This window comes from Balearica regulorum, chromosome Z (assembly GCF_011004875.1).
Source record: "Balearica regulorum gibbericeps isolate bBalReg1 chromosome Z, bBalReg1.pri, whole genome shotgun sequence".
Lineage (NCBI taxonomy): Eukaryota > Metazoa > Chordata > Aves > Gruiformes > Gruidae > Balearica > Balearica regulorum.
This window is the reverse complement of record NC_046220.1, coordinates 60,214,781-60,234,743: the sequence shown is the minus strand read 5'-3', so window position 1 is coordinate 60,234,743 and position 19,963 is coordinate 60,214,781. Positions and strand designations below refer to the sequence as shown.

Genomic DNA, 19,963 nt, shown 5'->3' with positions numbered 1-19,963 from the left:
AGAAGGAAGTTGCAGCCCTTTTATCCTCAGGGAAGGACGGAAGGTCCCTGGAAAAGCGCTTGGTAGTCACCAAATCTCTGAAAATGTGCTAAAAAAAGGAGACAAATTACCCCCACTTCCAAAGACAGTATTTTAAGAGCTAGCTTTGCAGAAGCATGCACGTATTAAGCTATAGCAGGCTCCAAAATATACAACATAGACAATGCGAATCAATGTAAGGAAGTGTATTTTAAATTAAGGTCTGGAAATTTCATCACACTAAGTACATTGTGAATCATCTTGTTTCAATTATACTACTTTCCAAGGTTTAACAAAGTTGTAATGGCACTTAATTATAATACAGCTTTTATTCCCTCCACCTCCCCGTGTATGATCTGTGATACTGTTAACTGGTTTGTATCAATGACCCACTGTGCCATTGAACATACTCAAGCCAGCCCTTTCCTTCAGTTTGCCCTTCTGAAAAAGGCTAGGATTTTGAAGAAAATAAATCCACACTTGAGCTCTAGTTAAGTGGACACACTTAATTTCATATAATTCAAGATCAAGCAAATTTTGTTTTATTTTGAATATATCACTTCATTCCACAAAAAAAATGGAAATGGAGAAAAAAAAAAAAACAGATTTAGAGATGGATAGGCTTGGGCAGCAAAAAAGCATTGAATTTTGGTTTTGGGTGGAAGCTGTTCAAGACACACTCAAAAAGGACCATAACTGTGCATCAATCCCCCTGAACAGGAAAAGCTTGTTCCTGCACCAGCAGGAATGCCCTCCAGTACGGTTCTACCATGCTGTGAGTCACACACCAGCAGTCAGACAGATCGAAAGCTGCCTATGGAGGCAAGTGGTTCCTCCACATATGCACCACGGTACATGACAGTTGTCTATCTGGAACAGTGCTTTGTCCTCATAGCAACCTGATCAGGTGTTTGAGGAAAACTGCAAGAGGCCAGCACAGGAAGCAGGCGAAAACACCTTGTTCCCATGGCCATCTCCGTTGTACCCCCTACAGCGCAGAGGCACACACAGAGCTCAATTCATCATTCTAGAGGGGCACAGTTACCAAAACTTTAAACTAACGCAAAAGATTGTAAGAAATCTTTGTTCCTGGTAGCACTTCCTATGGTTCAATGGAGGTCCTCAAGAACACAGACTGAAAAATTGGAAGAGGTCTTGTAACAATGATGCAGTGTGATAATAAATAACAAGAAAAGCAAGCGAGTTTTCACTAAGAGGTGGCAAAGGAGGTGAATTAAACCACGGAAAATATTTTGTTAGTGTTCTGTCAAATTATGCAGCAGAAAACAGATCAAGAGCCACACTTACATGCAGCTTCATCCACTGATAATTCACTGGCCAGAATCCCACCAATTTTACTAAAAGATGGCATCTGTATACCATACTTCTCTAGCTCCTTTCGCATGTTGCTGATTTCTTCCTCTGTTCACATAAAAAAGAAATATTATCAGATAAAAGCATAAGAATTTCATTATGAATCACCATTCCTACAAATATGGGAACAATGTTTTTGAAAGCACTAGTGGCTAGGGCTTCTTAGAAGTTTTTCCTCCCCGTTTTTAAGGAATCTAAGACATGACAAGTATTCCATGCAAATTCACTCCCTTCTGTCCTTCAGAGACAGACATTCATTAAAAATGGCAGCCTCCCACCTATTTAATTAGGATGTGTTCAGAACAACCTTGTAGGAGGAGAAAGACCACAATAGAAAATATGTACAATGTTAGCAGATTTACTGGGTGAAGAAACCAGCTAACGTATGATTAGATAAGCAGTTTATTACCTGTGAAGTCTACTTTTCCCAGTAGGTCCTGGATCTGTGGTGCTAATCCTAGTTTGAACAGATATAAACTGCAAAGAAGAAAATTAGAATTTAGAGTTCTGCGTGTGGTTGAGGTGTTTGCTTTCTGTACAAGAGAAAAATGCTTTTATGAAGATCATCCTTTAACCCTTGACTTTCATGGGCTGATACAGGAGAAATGAACCTTAGTGTTCTTTATGCTGTTATTTTAAGTCTTACAGAAATAAAAGTGTTTTTTGACTTGGTGTTTCAAAGAACCATCTTTAAGAGAGGCACTGTCAATGTATTTCAGATCACAGGGGCTGTGTAAACAAGTAGAAAACCTTAGTGGAAGACATTTAAGGAAATTCAAAAGCTAGTATTGGGGGGGGCAGGGAGGGTGAAATCAAGATGTGAACACACTTTAGTACAGCTCACAGCTTTGGATCTATGTACTGTTTTGACTTGTGTTGTTATATCCCTGTAATTAATAGCTGAAGACACACAAGTCACTGACACCCTTCTTACTAAGTGTAGAGGAAGAAGGATCTTTCCATGTTATCCAAGCATGCCTCAAATATATTTATGTCATTAGCTATTTAGCTTTTGAAAAAATGAAGAAAGCTCAATTTAAAGTGCTATCCAGGAACTAATATTTTTGTTTCAATATAGCATGAAAAAACAGTTAAGTACATCCATATTTTCTCAATATCTTCCAAACACGATAGGTATTTATCTACAAGAGACTGGTGTTTCTATACTTCATTAGTGAAATTAAATAAACAAGTGAGTTTTGCAAGCAGGGATAAAAAAAGGTAGACTTTAAAAAAAAGACTTCAGGAGCGCATTCCTCCAAAAGGATTTTTTTATCTTCTTTTTCAAATGACTTCACCCCAACTTCATACATTGCAAATGTGTATTGTGGCTTCAGGGTTTTTTCTGAGAGGGGCACATTTCCCTTCTGTGTTTTGTTATTAGGTTGTTTTTTGGGTTTTGGGTGGTTTTTTTTTTTGCTATTAGGAAATTACAGGATGAGATTTCAAAGCAAGTATTTGTAGCTGTCAATTTTATTTCAGAGCACATAGAAACAGCATTTCACTTTCCATGCTACCACAGCTACTCCTCTGCCCTGTCACGACCTGGCTGGACACATCACATCTCATGTAGGTTGATAGTCTTTTGACTGCTGCAGCCCCTCAAAATCATTGCCGCTGCCGCCATTCTCACCTTTGAAAGCAGCTGCAAATGCAAGTTAGCTATAGCAGAAAAACCCCCACACAGCTAAAGTAATGAACCAGGTTCCTCCGTTACCCCGATCTGCCTGCCAGTCTTTTCCTGTGGGCTTTTAAACAGATTTTGCTCTAAGTTTGACACAGGGATGCAGTCCCAGCTGAAGCGCTGGGTGTCATACAAACAGTTATGGAGATCAGCAGCACCACGGGGCTATGCTGGCTTTTCTGGGGGTCACCACAATAAAAAGATAGAGGAAGGAAAAAATGGCATGAACATTAGAGACTCATATTTTTGCTGTTCAGCACTTCCAGGAGGATATTGAGCCATGTGCGTTACACTTCCTATGCTCCTTTGTTTGGATAAACTTATTAACCACCAGGTGGTGCTGAAAATGTGCTTCGAGTCTTGCAGGGAACACAAAGACACTTCTACTCTGTATTAAGGTATAATTTCACTTGAAACAGCTTGTTTAATGCTTTTATAGTGTAACTTGAACCTCAGGGAACCCACATAAAATGAAAAGCAGGGGGTCTTGGGGTTAAGAAAGCTAGATATGAGACATCAGGGGCAGGGGAGAAACAAAGGGGAAAGGGCAGTTTCCAGGTGAAGTTCCCTTTGCATTGCCCACACAGAACTGCAGTTCATATCAGGCAGGGGCTCCTGGTCTTGTTTTATGCTCAGCTCATGTATAATGTGCCATAAAAAAGAGATATGAAAACAGTCCACTTTGATTTAAATCAATGTGCTTGTTATTCTACTGCTTCCTAAGAAAATGATGTTTTTAAGCTGTCCAGCATTAGACGGATAGTTTGTCCAGCATGTAGCAGTGATCCGCTTGCAAAGATCATTTGAAAACTAAATTTTTCAGGGAAAAAATCTCTCCTACGCACTGCTATTTATGAACAAGAATCACTGTTAGCATCTTAAATAAAGCAGTTCTTAACCATATTTAGTCCAGGAACAAATCCAATTTGGCTTTCACAAGATAAATGGTGCAAGAAATCAGACCTATGCCATTGTATTTTTCAAGTCGGGCTTTAAGTATTGATGTTTCAACAGGAGAAAAGCAAGAGGGTAATTATATTCAACAGGAGTCTACAAATTGTTTAGTAAGTCACCCCTTCCTGGCCAGAGCAGTGCTGCATTTGACAGTGCAAGTTGTTCCATATACTGTAAGTGCAATGGTCTTCATTTCAGACTTGAACCAGGACGTACCCTAAAAATATATTTAAACCATTTTCTTTATAGTCATTGTCTATCTTCAGGCCCTCTGGCAGCTCAAAGATCACCAAACCCCAAATAACCAAATACTTTCCCTGTGAAATGCTAGCATTTCATATGTCAAACAGACCCTTTGGATAGACAGAGCTTTTTGCTCCTATTACCTACAGTTAAGGCTATTTCATGCTTCTTAAAGGGGCAATTAAAAATAATCTTATCAATTTTAAGCACTTACATTATGCACACTGGCTGTGCATAAATGAATTAATGTAGCAAAAGTCTAACTAAAGATGGCTTCAGGATTTCCAAGAATGAGAATAAGAAAACATTTTGTGTTAAATTTACATAGTTTTGTTGGAAAGCTCAAGAATCCTGTTGCTTCAGAATAATGACTTGGTAACAACTAAGAAAGAATGGGAAGTAGGTCAACCCCTCATCTCTCTGAGAAAGTGCTCAGTTTTTGCAAGTTATAAACCTTTGAAATTTTAGCCTGTGCTCCGAGATGCATTAGAATTTAGCATTTAAACCGAATGGTGATTCTTCATATAGTGGTTATGTGCATATGCTACAGCTGCAAAGGTGAAAAACCTGCTTGCATTTGCTGTTTCTAGATGTTGTGGTGCTGGACACCAAGAACAACAGGGACATGGACTTTTCCATAGTTGGTGAACCCTGTTACTGATTCCCTGGAAAGGATGCTCTGACAAAGCCAGAGAGCAGAGCAGGTGGGGTGTACGATGTGGAGCTGTGCACACAGATGCCAGCAGGTCAGTAGTTACAACCACAGCAGAAGCGGAACATAACTGGACTCCTGCAGCTCAGTGTTCCTCTGATGCCAACCCAACTGGGAACACTGCTGGGCAAGCAAGTGTCCTGTCCTTAATTCTGTTGTTTCCCAGGCTGTTTTCAATGTAAGCTGCAGACCACTCAAATACTGACACTGGAGTTCGATTTGCAAGTCCAGTGGAGTACTTAAAACATGTATTTTAGGAAAAGGCATGGAAACAAATGAAGGTCAACAATTGTTTCTTCCATTCTTACATCCTGCATGGGATGCAGGCACAAGGCCCTACACTTGTGCCTCATAAGCAAAAACATTGCAGACCTATCCCCTTCATGACAGACTTGATATGAAGTCCATTTCTAAAATAATAGCTTGTAAGTACAGAGTTATAGCTTTGTGTTGATATACAGCAAGGAAAAGTAATTTAAAGACAGCAAACTTGGAAGTGAAAGCTGAGACAGCACAGACTAAATCCTGGGGCATGTCAAGATGGAGAATGGAAAACTTCTACCAAAGGTCAACCCATTGCAAAATTCAGTTCAAGATTAAAAGAGTTATTGCCATTACAATAATTAGGCAGCTCTTAAGAAGGTATAAAACTGATGGGTTTATTGTTCATGTAGCATTCGAATGCACAGTTGAGAAAATCCTCCTCCATACATACAGAAGCAAATATCAGAAAATCTTACTGTGTTCATGCATCCCCTGTGAAACACCTGAGCTGGCCCATAACAAGGCCTGAGGGGCATGCAGCCGACTGTGTCAGCCTGGGCTGGTGAACATTAGACCCCCGTGCATGCACTTCAGGAAATCTGTTCAAGCTTACACAAGACACTCGCTGACGGAACAGACTGCACTACCGAATTTTAGGCAAGAGCTGCCCGCAAACAGTCCTGGTGATACTGTTCAGTTAATATTACACCAAGCATAATAATTTCAAGTGGAAACACTTGTCAAAGATGACAAAAAAATACCAGGGCTGTTAACTCCAAACACCTAGCATTTGAAAGAAATATGATGAACTCTGGTGGTATGCCTTATTTATTTGCAGTGAGTGCACATAGACTGCAAGAGTGGGCACATCATTTCAAGGATTAGACCTTAAAAAAAAAATCACAGCATATATTGAATAGTTTCTAACCTATAAGCCTGGAGCAGCTGATGTGTCTCTGAACACCATTAGGAAAGTAGAAGAGTTTGGAGCATAAGTTAATTATGTTCTCTGCAAGCCTAGTTGCAAGCAAGTAATGGAAGGAAAAGGTCTCCATGTGCTGGAAATGTGCCAGGAGAGGCAGAAGAGGGAGGAGTTGCCTGGGAACCCCTCTACCCCTCATACCAGGGACAGCACAAGGCAGATGTTCATTACTTTTAGTGCTAAACATCAAGAAAATCCTTAAGGCAGGACATAGACTTTTAAGCTCTACCTTAAGTGGTGTGGTCAAAGCCTTCCTGACTTTACATTCAAAATCAAGTTGCTCAGAATTTTAAAATCTTGGAAGATATTAATTTTTACATTAATGACTTCGGAATACAGAAGTTACTTGCTCCTTTTTTGGGACAGAAAGATGTCAGTTCATCATTTTCACTCCCATCAGCACATGTGCCCCATAGTTATACTAATATTTTGCGACGGTTTTGTTCTTTTATTTGGTTTCTGTTGCAGTATGTGTTTTGAAATCTTACATGCACTTTGTGAGGGGATGTACTTATTGAGAGGGGCATGTCTGCACTAAATTCAATAGTCCTTCATTACTATTTTGAAAATCATTTGGCCAATAGTCCTGACAAAGTTGGACTTTTATCTCCAACTGCCAATTAACTAACTTGTAAATTCTAACAGAATTTGATATACTGGTTACCCTAAAGCCATTTCAAGACTTACACTTCTAGATTTAGCAGTTACTTTTTTACTCCCATCACCAGTTACCTTAGAGCATGAATGCAATATATCATCCTAGGGATGTTTTTCCTATCGTAAACATCTGTAGTCTCCGGATAAAAGATCTAAAAACCAAAGAGCACACAGTTAAAATAGAAGATATATTACTGAGCAGAAAAGTAGCTAAAATGAACTCTCTGCAGAACCGTACCTTAAACTTATGGAATTTCAGCTCTTATTTTTATACAGTTATGAATCAAGTATCTTCTGATGTTTTTTTAACTTTATCAATAGTTTTCATACGGAAGGATTTAATAAAGCATAAAAGCTACTTAAGAGGAGAAAAAAAAAGATAAGCAGACAGCATTTCAGCAAGATTTTTAGAAAAAGTCCTTCTGCACAAACTCAGCCAGTAGGGCTTGTCCTCCTACAGACACCCAAAACCTGGGACACAATAACAATTTGCAAAACCTCATTGCAAATCAAACCTATCAAGTACGGTTAAAAAATGCAAAATTCTAATTGCCAGCACCCCTAACTCTGAATATATCATTTACAGAGAAAGATATTCAGAGAGAGAAATATTAAGCAATTTAGCCAAGAAGTCACATCATAAGTTCCAATTCTGGTTCTACCACTAATTTGTTCCTGGCCTCGGTCCCAGTCACTAAACACAGTTTCTCCACAAAAATAAAATAAAAGACTTAGCTAACCGTGAGAGCTGGCAGCGTGCTTCCAGCCCAGGCCAGGCACTCGGGGCTGTGCTGTCCCACACTTAATGGGACAAGACTAAGTCATGAGCACAGTGCCCTCTTCATAATTTGCTCACAACAGCTTTGTGAGGGAGACTAGAGAAAGCTTTTGGCCATGACCATCCTCCGCAACAGAAGTGAGACCTTTTAGAGGAAGCACGGCAGGGTTGAAATCAGCCAGCCAAACAGAGGACTCAGGTTAAACCAAAAAAACCCTGACCTCAAAAGGCAGAACTCCACCATCTCTGGCATTTCTGATGGCAGGCATGGGTGCCCTTTTCTGCTTATGGGCACCTGCAGAGAGTTTGCCTGCAGTGACTTAGACCCTGCAGCCCTTTAGGCAGCCATCTGAGCATCTCCCCATGCCAGACCACAGTGCATGGGGCAGCACTGGGGCTGCCCCCACCCAGGTACCACAGGGCAGCTGGCTGGGTAGGGAACTACTTGCCCCAGGCTGTGCGTGGGGGCCAAAATGCCAAAACAAGCGGAGTAGATGTTTCCACACAGCTCTTTCTTAAAGAATTTTCATCCGAAAGAGACTCACTGGTGCCCAGAAACAGCAGCAGAGGGGGGAGATGGCAAGCGAAGACCCACAAGGAGGAAGATAAATATGAGAGGTGACCCAAGAAAACAGCTGGTGGAAGAGGAGCAGCAGTATAGCCACGCAGATGCACTGGAGCGTGCAAGGACAGTCTGGAAACAGGGTAGAGAGAGAAACTGGGACGTACATTAAGAGGAAGAGGCAGCAAGAGACATGATGAGAGGTAGTAACCTAAAGGAAGCAAATATTTAAGTTTTCTGGTTTAAGCCATATTCCTTTCAGGCCCCCGCAGAGACTGTACTAGCAATAAGATACAGCTAAAACACTGTTAGTGTCCCCATTTGTCTTTGCACAGAAGAACCCTCACCATTTCCATCCACAGCAGCCTCAGCCCATGCACACCAGCACATAACTGACACTCCCACTGCTTTCAGAATTACCTTCTCTTCAGATTTGTTCCCTGAATTACACCTTCCCCGTAGACTTACTGTAAGAAACCATTTATGCTCAAGCAGATGAAAGGGGATCTCAGTGAGTCGGTGCCTGAGCCAGTTTCTTTGCTAAACTTGGAAGGCTTACCTTAGGCAGACCAATGGACTCCATTGCTCTTAACCACTGCACAGTGTTGTCAGTGTGTCGAAAATGAAGGCCAGATCTCTATTGGAAACATAGAAGGAAAAGATGATTAAAATCACATAAAGCAAATTCTGTAATTATTGAATCTGCTGGGTTTTTTTCCAATTTTATGTCCTGAAGTCAAGTTTAGGGAATTTTCCCTTGTTTGAACTTTGAGAACAATGCATCATAGCCACAATCCTACTAATGAAGCATCCTAACATATCAGCAACCCCATGCTGTCCAGTTCATTCTTTTACATAACGTAAGCCAGATTTGTACCCATCTGGGTGGACTGTGACTGAAGTAGCCATTGGTACAGCCCTTCAGTAATCTTTGGGTGGCAAGGGCTGTCTGTCAAATACCAGGAACCACTACCTCCAAAGCACAGACGGGGTAATGCTGCTCAACACTACTGTGAAAGAGAACAGACAAGGAATTCTTAGTCGCTCTTCAAGTCTACCTGAATACCTGACCCTCCCTACAACCTACGCAAGCAGCAGTTAAAAGAGCAAAGTGGGAAAGTCTGGAGGTTTATTTATTTAATTTTTAAGGAGGGTAAAGGGGGTAACAGAAGCCTGAACTCAAATTTTGGAGATTTCCAAGAGAAGCATTTAAATGTAACAAGTATTCTTAACTATGGTTCTGTTAACCATATGGCACCTAGAACAGCTTAATTTCTCAATTCTTAAACAACAGCCAGTGATTACACATTAAAATGTCCATTTCAAATTTTTTTCTGTCTCCTCTACATGTTAAGATAATGCATTCCATAGTGGGAATACTGCATATGCATGTATATATTTCTATATTATTGAGGATCTTGGAGTTAAACAGCTCACACAGGAAGCAAGCTAAGCTTAATTACTGGTAGCTTGTTTTTTTGCTTCTCAGCATTAAATTTGGAAAAATAAACACACAGATATAATGAAGTAAATGCCCTCTCATACGAGATGGGGAAAATTTGGAATAGTTACCAAGTTTAATTATTGAATTGCTTTTGGCTCCTATTCTTAATGAAAAATAATTGTATAAATGGTAAGTCTCATATACTCCCTGGAGCCAGAGGTGTAATTTGTTCAGCTTTAAAAATATTAAGTGACACTAACATGCTTTTTCTAAAGGTAAAATATTTTGAACTTATCATGCTGGCTTCTTAGTGCTGTGTCTCTTCCATCTAGTCCCAACAGTCTTACAAGAGAGATGCAGAAAGTTAACCAACCATGCTTGGGTATCTTTAAGAGTTGGAAGACAGACATTACATTTTTTTTGTCTTGTCAGTGAAAGAACTGAGAAAGTCATTACCTTATAACGCGCCTGCTCCAAATCGTAGATCTTTTTGTCTGACACCACATTAGGGGCAAAGAATTTTGCGAGCTTAGCAAGGTAAACACCATTCCTTAAGCCTTCTTCCAGCTCCGTAGTCGGGGGCAGCTCTTCTTCCAAGCAGACCTCCATCCATCTACAGACACATCATTTGAGAAACCATTGTTATTTGTGATTTTAACAGAAATGACACCTTTCACCCACAACTGTCACACTTTTAATGTCATTACCACAACATAATCATAAGAGAAAAGGGTGCAGGCTAAGGAGAAAATTCTTGTATTCATTCACATAGGAGATCAAAATGACTAGAAAATCATATCTGCACCATGTGGTTGTGACCCATCAATAACCAAACAACATGCTTTGAAGTATACATCCCCTAAGGGGTCTAACTCAGATCTTTTGAACACGACTAGGTTTTTTAAATAGACAGTAATTTAAGCTGAAACCAGAAGAAAACATGGAGTGCCAGGTATTACTGATGTCTTTATTTAAAAAAAATAAATCTCTGTGATAGCTATTCCAGGGCTGAACCTCAAGAGCATTGAGGCCAGCAATGTGCTGGGCGAGGCTGATTCCTGCATCCGATGTGCTCTGCAACCCAAGCTTGCAGCAATGCTCATCTCAGTACAGAGCTCTCCTGCAGCTCATCCTCCTCCCACAACACCTGGAAGCTCTCCATGTTCACCTGTGAAACACATGGTACCGGGGCTGGAGGAAGGAGTGAAGATTTTTGTTGAAACAGCCCAAGGTGCTTTATGTATTTCAGGTCTGCCTGGCAGTGAGTTGACTGAAACATTCCCACTGCCCAACAGGTGAGATTGCTTCTGGTCAAACAGTGACTAAATCCTTCAAGGTGGTAAGCTAGTTATGTTTTTGAGACTTAGATGTGATATATATGGTACTAGATAGAAAACAGTAATTATGAAATACATAACCAGTTCAAAAGCCCAGTAACAGACATAAAACTGTATTATCCAGGATGTTTACACTGAGTAGCCAAGAGAAACTGCTACCAAAGCACTTCCGAAGCATCCTAATCACTGGACCAGAAGTTCCTTACATTGGTGGTTCAAGTGTTTTTGTCCTGTGATATTATTCTTATTTCTAGCAGCTAAATCACATTATAAGAGCTATAAATCTGGTTAGTTTGTCTTTTGGTTGGTGGGTTTTTTGGTTTGGTTTTTTCTTTCCTAAGCAATCTCTGCTGTTGTTAGGACATTAATACCATTACAAATGGACAAGCACAAAGCTGAAGACGTTAGTTCGCTTTACTTACTGTCACTAAGGCAGCCTTGCTGTATGCTGCGTGAGACAGCATTACAAATCTAACATCACCTCCACAGGGATGACTTCAGAAACCAGAAAGCTGGGATCCAAGTTGAAAATGAGCCAGTTTTTCCCCCGCCATGGAGAAGAAAAAAGCTCACTACATCATTTTGTTTCACATTAAAACTCAAGACAAATGACCTACTCCGTTACACTTTTGGATTTGTTACAAGACATATGAAAGTTGTTTCACTGAAGCACAGACTACCCAAATAGCTCTTCAGGAAACCACCAGCCATAAATCTGGGACAATATCACACAAAACTGCATGGAGCGAGTATCATTAAGGGAACTGTAGTTTGCAGTATAAAAGCTGCTTCGGTAAGGAGAATCTTACCCCTGACAAGTTTCCCTGCTCCATCCTGCATTGCATGTTCACGTGTTATGGGTCCATGCCAAGGGTCCCAAAAGTCATCCTTACTGATGACATTTTATAGACTAAATAGATATACACACTAAAGCAAAATGTTGCAACATTTGTCTTCTCAAACAGAGGACAAGGAAGAATAAAGAAAGAACATGTACTCCCAGCAAATGTGGGTTTCACCTGAGCCAGTTAGCTCTTTTTATAGAAAGTTATTTCCTAAAATGTGCCTTCTGGAAGAAGAGTTGTATGGCTAGCAGGAGGAGCTTGCTGAGCCACAGAAGGTATTCACCATGAGCTGAAGCTGACCCTGTTCTCCAAAGGACTATCTCCAGTGAGATGAACTGTATGCCCCCAGAGCAGCCTCTGGTACCTTCCTAACAACTTTCCCCTGGCCTAAAATCAGCTGGTGCAGGAGCTCCCCCTGAAAGCCAGCCAAGCCCTGCTGTTTGCCCTTCCCTCAAGCAGCTCCTCCTTGGGCTTTCCTTCACATACAACTGAGGCTGACCAGCAGAAAGAGCTCCATGTGTCAGCGGTACCCCAGGTCTTACATTTAACAGCCCTACAGCTGAACATCACTAGCAAGGCATCTCTTGGTGCTAAGAAGAAAGGGCTAAAAGCAACCTGGGCATGGCACTAGGAGAGAACAGCAGCCTTCAGAGCAGGCCTAGTTTATAATTTATAACACTCCAAATTCCTGTTCTAGTGACAAAGAGCTTGCTATTCATAATGGCAGGCAGAGGAAAGGATGCATTTGAGTAGGTTTGGTCTGGTTTTATAAAAGGGTTCATATAAAATTGAGTTATTCCCCAAGCTCTAAACAACATGCTAATCAAAGGTGACAGCTACTCCTTAGCTTTTCAAATCTCCTGTTCAGCAACAAACTGTTTCAGATTTGTTTCCAACATGCTGATGAGCCTTTAAGATTAATCTGGAACTATTCTGTTCTGGATAGGGAGGCTACCCTGTCTAGTGGGCAAATGCAATACACTGAGGAACGAACAGGAAACTGTATGAGGAAGCAAAGAAACCAGTAAAATTAAAAAAAGGCGGGGGGGGGTAATGAAGAATACAGTTGTGAATCTAAGAAGTCAAGAAAAACACACAAGCAAACAAATCTCTTTTTAGAATGAGAATGTTAGTAACTCAGTGGAAAAAAGGAAAAAAACAGAGAGAAGCAAATGAAGCAGACCTGAAAGATGGAGAGAGTTTCTTTCCATTTATAGCTACAAATCTATAAGTGATATCCATTCGAGAAAAACTGACCAGTCTGCAATAGGGCAACTGTAACTTACAGCTTTTGAGAATCAGTCTCCAAGACTGAAAACACAGCTACAGCTGTATTACAAATAAGACAGATTTTACCAATGTCTGGAAGTTGTGGAACTTAGCTACAAGAAGATCTACTGTGAAAGGATTTACTCCATCTTGCACATGTTTAATAAGAGGAGGGAAAATCCTCAGGATTTGCATGAAATCCTGCAAATATACAAACAACCTTGTAAGTTTTAGTTATGCAAACAGCTGCCTAACTCTGTTACTCTCTCCTAGTGTTTATTGAGACATCTGTAGCACTTTTCTCCCCAATGCTTGCAATTACAGTAGTTTTGTCCCTTTTACACTGATTGAATTAAAAGGGAATTGTGGTTTTAAACAGAAAGAAGCATTACTTTAAGGTTGTGAGGTTTTGCTTTTTAAGACACAGTTCGGTGAGTTTATGAAAGTTATTATATGACATGGTGCCAACAGCAGGAGTAGACTGAACTGAAAAAAACCAGAAATCCTTCTACTTCTGTTTCTGTAAGTGAAACAGAGAATATCTACCTGACAATAAGGATTTATAGGTACCTTTGGAGCAATTAATTTTTCTTTGGGGCTAAAAAAGCAGTATTGCCTTTGGCTCACACACTGTTTTCCTGAACACACAGTACTGCAGCATCAGATTTAAGTCTTTTGCAGAAACTCTTCCCCACAAAAACTAGTTAATACCATGGCTATACAAGATGAAGGGCCTGTAATTCAATGTTTGATGGTATGTTTTTCTTCAATATGAAGCCTGTGGAATAAGAGTATTACAGCTATCAAATGTGCACGTGCATTTCTGCCATTTCTTTTTCTACAATGCAATCCCGTAACTAGTACTGTGTTTTTAACAGCCTTAACTTACTGACAGATGTATGCCATGAAAAACTGCCAACAGGGGTGAACATTATGGTTGACTGGGTCACTCTTTACAGCTAAGCCCAAAGCCCACTCCATGGTGTGGGAATCTCAGGAAGCAGACCAAACCATGTAACATCCCTGAATTCCTGGGGAATTCAAAAATTAGCTGTCGTTACAACAGCCCTGCAGAACTACCCATGCCAGTTTTAGTCTTACCATTTGGGTTCAAACATGCATAAATAGATGTTTTCCTGAAGAGAGATACTTGGGATCATACACCAGTATGCATAAATACAGTCTGCTTTTATTTTCATAATACTATAGTGCTTGCCAGCACAGAAACAAAGGATTTGCCTTAGACAAAAACTCAAACCCAGACCTGATCTATGGAAATGTATCTCCAAAACTTTAATTCCAATACATAGTACTGGAAAGCCTGTCAGGGGCAAGTATTGAGGTACAATTTCCTTTTGCTTTGCTCAATTCTGGTTTGACTCTTGGCAATCTGACACAGAGCAGTCCAGCAGTGAGTTTCTGGCAAGATAACAATGATGACTTCTGTGCCAGACCCACAAGCAGTAAACAGCATGCTGCTCACCAAGAGATTCCAGTTTCCACACTTCACCATGCAAAACAGCGGTAGTATAGTGAGCTCAGGCTTGCACTTTAAAAGCAAAAAAACTCCCTGAATCTCATTCAGGGCAAGGGTGAAGGGAACTGGAAGCATCAGTGCTGCACTATGAACTTCATTAGTATGAAGTTGTCATTGACAGTTTGCGTGGTCAGCAAAAATCTGTAGCCTGTGCTCGGCAGAAAGGAGAGAATACGTTGTATATCCACCCAAAACCCATTATATTTGGCACACACTGGATATTGCAGCAAAATTTATACTTGCGCTGCCCTGCTCTTTCAAATTTGTGCTGCAACTTGTAGATCCAAGGACACCAGGTTTTGACCTCCTGGGAAGAAGACCTTTGGAGAAGCAAAGTCAGGACTCCAGAGCCAAAGCTCAGGATGCTGGGTGTCGCTATGAAAAGAGTATAGTAAGGACAAGGTAAAGATAAGTTACCACCCATTTACTACCTCCCTGGCTCACAACCGCAGCCTTGCGGTCTGGTTCAGCACACACATACTGTGGGGAAGTGAAACTGACTGTTGACCTAGAGATTACAATACAGTTTCTCATTCCAAACAAGGGGTGAAAAAAAAATCTTGTTGCTAGAAAATAAGAGTAACAGTCCCAAAACAAAATGTTAGATTCTAACTTTAAATGTCTGTATAGTGGTAGAATTATTTTAAAGTCAAAGCTTTTGTTTGAAGATACTTAGAAATATACAATAATCTGAAGCATGAAAACTCACCATTTAGAGTTCCACATTATTATGTCTCTAGTTTCTGAATCTGAAGATTTGTTAAGAAATCTCTGCTCTTAACTCTTCATTTGCTTCTGTTTTTTAATACAAAAAAAGATATTTTCCCCCCCCACCAGCAGTCCCATAAATATTGCTTTAAAAGGAAGGTGAGAGTAGCAGAGGTAAGCTAGGTGTGTTGCTTGGCTGAGCAGGAGTGGTGGTGGTGGCATTGATTTGTTTATAAGGAAAGACTGTGGGTTAACTTTGGAATTTGCTCTCCTTACACTGCAAGCTTTAGCATGATACAACTGCTAAACTAGAAACCTTATAAAAATGTTGTTCCACAAACAACCACGGGCTGTTTCCAGTGCAAGCGCATGCAGAGTTTCTAGCCATTCCATGAAAATAGATACAAACAATTTGAACACCATCACTGCAAAAAGTATGCATTACACAAGAAAACCTGCACAAGCTTGGAGGCTCCACTTAAGAGGCTGTGGAGAGCTGTGACAGAGCAGACAGCTGAGAAAACTACTTTCCTCAGACCTTCCCCAGACACACATACATACATTCTGGTGCATTCAGCCCCAAATCTTCCTTACAGTTGGGAGCCTTGGCTCAATTCAGTGCTACAGTCCTCTGCTGCCAGCTTACACCTGGAGGCAGACACCCTGGAAATAGTCTTATAAATGTGAGGGTCTAGATTCATACTCCAGTGACGGTCTCTACTGAATCTCAAGTTTTATCCATCCTAAAAACATACTTGGTCTGAAAGAGGTAAATATTTTGTGATCATGGGTGACCAAAGCAGTGTGGGGAAGGAAAGTGTGATGCAGGTCATTCCAGTTTCTGCTTATGTTGCATAGAAGGAACAAGGCAATAGTATTGTGGAGGACACCATGAATCACTTGGCTACACAAGATCTCAGAACTTCCACACTTAAAATGAGCATCAAATCCTTTAGCAAGTGATTTTAGGTTAACTTGTAGTGCATAATTTTTTACCCTTCCATAAGTCAGTTCAAATTTGAATTTGCCTCCAGCTAGTATTGGATTTAGCAGCATCTCAACATATTTTTGTCATTATGATTTCACCAGGAAGGATACTGACTTGTAGTAAGAGCCACACTGAAAGCTATGAAACATTCACGTATGGATTCTTTGTGCATAGGTATTAAAATGCTAGGGATCCATATTGTGCATTACTGCATTTTGTTGAGTTGTGGACACCTGCATGAAGTTTGTTGCAACATTCGTTTCCCTGATCAAAGCCCTTCTGATGCACATCATATTCAATTGAGATGAGTAGAAGTGAGCAGCAGTGACAACTTGCCCACCCTGTACAGTACACTAAAACAGCAATAAATCACTTCAGCAACATTTTTCCACAGCAGAATTCTGCTGCCATGGCAACACTGCCATATTTACAAAATAACCTTAAAGGTGTTATAAAATTCTGGTTCACAAGATGGCAGCACAAATACTACTTGTTGTTTTAATCTGTTTTATTCCAATCATCCCTTATGTGGGTTAATCAGTGATTAGAGTCCACAAGGCGAGGTGCTGCTCAGGAAACCCACTCTGGAGCCCCGGCACGACCCCATGGCCATCACAGGCTGCTGGGCACCCAGCAGCAGCCAACTCCTGTTTACTCAGCACTTCTACAGTGCAGGGTGGCGGGGGGGGGGGGGCAGAATATGGACTTTCCAGCAACACCCCAACAGGCAACAGCAGCACTTACGCCTGTGTTTCTCGACAGTCCCCAACCTTCGCAATCAGAAATTATTTGTTTTGCTGTCTTCTCTGTTTGCAGAGACATTAAGATTTAGCACCAGGTATCAGCCACAAACTCGAGGACTGCTCTTGGAGACAATGTGCTGAGCAGGAGCCAAAGCTAACAAAGCCTGGACTGATGATCACAGGGATGCCTCATCTTATCTCCCTGCTCTTGGCCTGGCTCCAAGCTGCCAGGGGCTGGGGACAAACGCTGAAGAGGCCAAAGAGAGAGCAGTACTGGGAGGGCAGCTCGCCACACTGGTGGAGGCTGAACAGCCACAGCAAGTATTTCTCCCTAAGAGATCTCACCTAATTCTTCTCACTGGAAAGAACGGAACCCAACAGGTTACCTGAGCAAATGAGGTGGAAATATTAAGTCAGTGTTCAAATGTCTCAGGGAGGAAATCTGGGGAAGGTATGGTCTGAAGTATCCCTTTTTACAGGAAGAATTGGGTTTTCATTTGGATAAAAAGGGGAAAAAAGATGAAACAGAGCAGTCCTCTCCTAAAAACCTTGCATGCTCTGTGCAACTAAGTTAAGACAACTCAGACTGATGTGCATCACTTGGCTGCAGAGTCTAGACCTGTTTTAACAGCCAACAGGCAGCAGAGACCACAGCAGCAGAAACAAGTCTTTCCTGTGCTAGTCTGGCAGTGGTGGCTCGGTGGCCCCTGGAAAGCATAATTTCAGACAGATGACAGACTCAAACCACTAATGAAATTTCAGGTAGTGCAGACACAAGCTCCATAGCAAATCCTACATGCAAACAAAAAGGGTGTCCCTCGAACCCTACAGATCAAATAATGCTTTTATGTGAAAAGGAGGGAAGCTCAAATTTGGCATGTGAATTTATCTAAACTTAGTATTTTGCCAGTCTGTATAGACACTAATTTGATAAACAGAAGTGGACACAATGATAAAAGCCTTGTTATACAGTGCAGCATTTGTTGGTGTGTTGGTGTGAAATGTTGCAGAAGACGACTAGTTATTCCCCCAAACACAAGATGTTTGCTTTAGAAAAACACTGTGATTGCAGACTCCAAGACCATAGTTTAGATTTGCACATTATACTGTCTTGCTACACACAACTACAGTTCGCTTTGCCCTGTTATGTCTTCTACAGCTGCAGTATGGCAATTCAGTTTAAGGCACCCTCAAAAAACTCAGCATATGGTATTTCAGACTTACCAATTTAAAGGGTTCTGGCCTGGCATAATCTAATATTCCTCAAAGCAACCCACGTGTTCAGAAGAGTAGCAAGAGATACATGCCTTTGCCAAGCCACAAAAATGTTACAGTGAAATAACCAATAACAGATCCTTCAGATAATCTTCACAGTTTTATTGTGCAGCAGCCCTACTAACCTTAAGCCACAGTTACAGTAAGTGTTTTACCCTGCCATGGCAGTAATTACTACCCCAATTCATAGAAAACAGAGCTGTAGTCTCTACAGAGTGATCTATCCAACAGTAACTTTGATGAAGCTACTACTAAAACTAAACCAAACCTGTCCATTAGGGAACCTGCATCTTTTGTTCATTGTCTCCCAAACTCCACTGCATCACCAGATGTGCTGTTTCTAGCAGCTGTCAAGCTAGCCACACATGGGAGGACAGCTAGAGAAACATCAAAACAGAGTCATTTTTACATCAAGATCTGGTATTTTATGTGTTTGCCTGTTACCACTGCACAGTGCATTCCATGCAAGTATTAGTCCTCAGCTGTCCAAAGGGATACACTATTACCTTTCTTTGCAGGTAAGATGACAGGCATAAACATGACAATCATGTCTAATTGACACTTTTCTAGGGTGGAAAAGTGACCCAGGGAAGTACCTCCAGTGCAGATTCAGCTTGTATGTGGTGTGGGTGTTTAAAGCCAAGTCTGTGATTCAAGACCAGCAACAGAAGGACACAGCTCTTGCCTGCAGACCTACATATTTACTTGTTAATGTAACTTGATAATGCAACTGATGCGGCTGGGTCAGCAGAAACCCCCAAAGGAGGTGCAGTCTAAAGAGTGTGTCAAGGCCACACAGGAGACCTTTTGCAGAGCAAGAAACCAAACTCAAGCATGGCAGAATGCAGGGTGCCGTTCTGACTCCTTGACCAGTTCAAGTCCACTGGTTCAGATTCGGGTATTTGTATTTTACTGTGTAACATCTGACAAAGGTTACTTTTGTGAAAAGCAGCTAGCAGCAAGTATGCAGCAGGTACAGAAACAACAAAAGGACCCAAGAAGTAAGTTTACTAGACAGGCAGCTAAGACTCTTAAAGAAAGGTGCAGGGCAGCAGCCAAGTAGGAACTGAAAGACATGGATGAGAGAACAAGATGTTAAAGAAGTGAAAAGACTGAAAGAGCCTGCTTGTGAAAGGCTGAACTGTTGTTAAAAGCATTTAGTGTTATGTAAACACTGCAAGACAGCAACAAGAGGGAGTTTGCAAAGTTTAAACTTTGTCCCATGTCAAAAAGAAACGCAAGACAGAGGAACAAATTTAAAACCAAGGCATTTAGGTGAGAAACTCCATGCACAGCACCTACAGTTCTGTTTTCCCTGTTTTCTTCTTTCCATGGTTATGCAAGCAATGCTCTCCTCCATCATTTTCCCTTTCAGTGGCTGGAAAGACAGTACTCGCCTACTTACTCGATAACAAACTATAAAATTTTGAGAAGCATATGCGTACAAATCAGGCCCGAAGTAGATGAGAAAAATGTAGGCAGTAGTATAACAGTATTTAATAATACACAAAGAAATTAAAATCCAAGAAAATCATGGTATTGCTTTATACTAGTGAAGATAAGGAGCCTTTCTATTACAGAAAACAGAA

The 19,963-nt window shown here is 40.9% G+C and overlaps 1 protein-coding gene across 4 annotated transcripts in view; it reads right to left on the bottom strand.

The window, feature by feature from the left end:
• The window catches only part of IQGAP2 (IQ motif containing GTPase activating protein 2), a 126,455-nt gene that overhangs the window by 52,651 nt on the left and 53,841 nt on the right, over nucleotides 1-19,963 (bottom strand). For all 4 annotated transcript variants that reach the window (XM_075741144.1, XM_075741145.1, XM_075741146.1 and 1 more), the window contains exons 3-7: nucleotides 10,129-10,285; nucleotides 8,788-8,865; nucleotides 6,964-7,040; nucleotides 1,802-1,869; nucleotides 1,327-1,440 (exon numbers count right to left, since the gene is read on the bottom strand). In XM_075741144.1, the coding sequence (XP_075597259.1) occupies nucleotides 1,327-1,440; nucleotides 1,802-1,869; nucleotides 6,964-7,040; nucleotides 8,788-8,865; nucleotides 10,129-10,285 (494 nt within the window). The remainder of the gene's footprint in view (nucleotides 1-1,326; nucleotides 1,441-1,801; nucleotides 1,870-6,963; nucleotides 7,041-8,787; nucleotides 8,866-10,128; nucleotides 10,286-19,963) is intronic.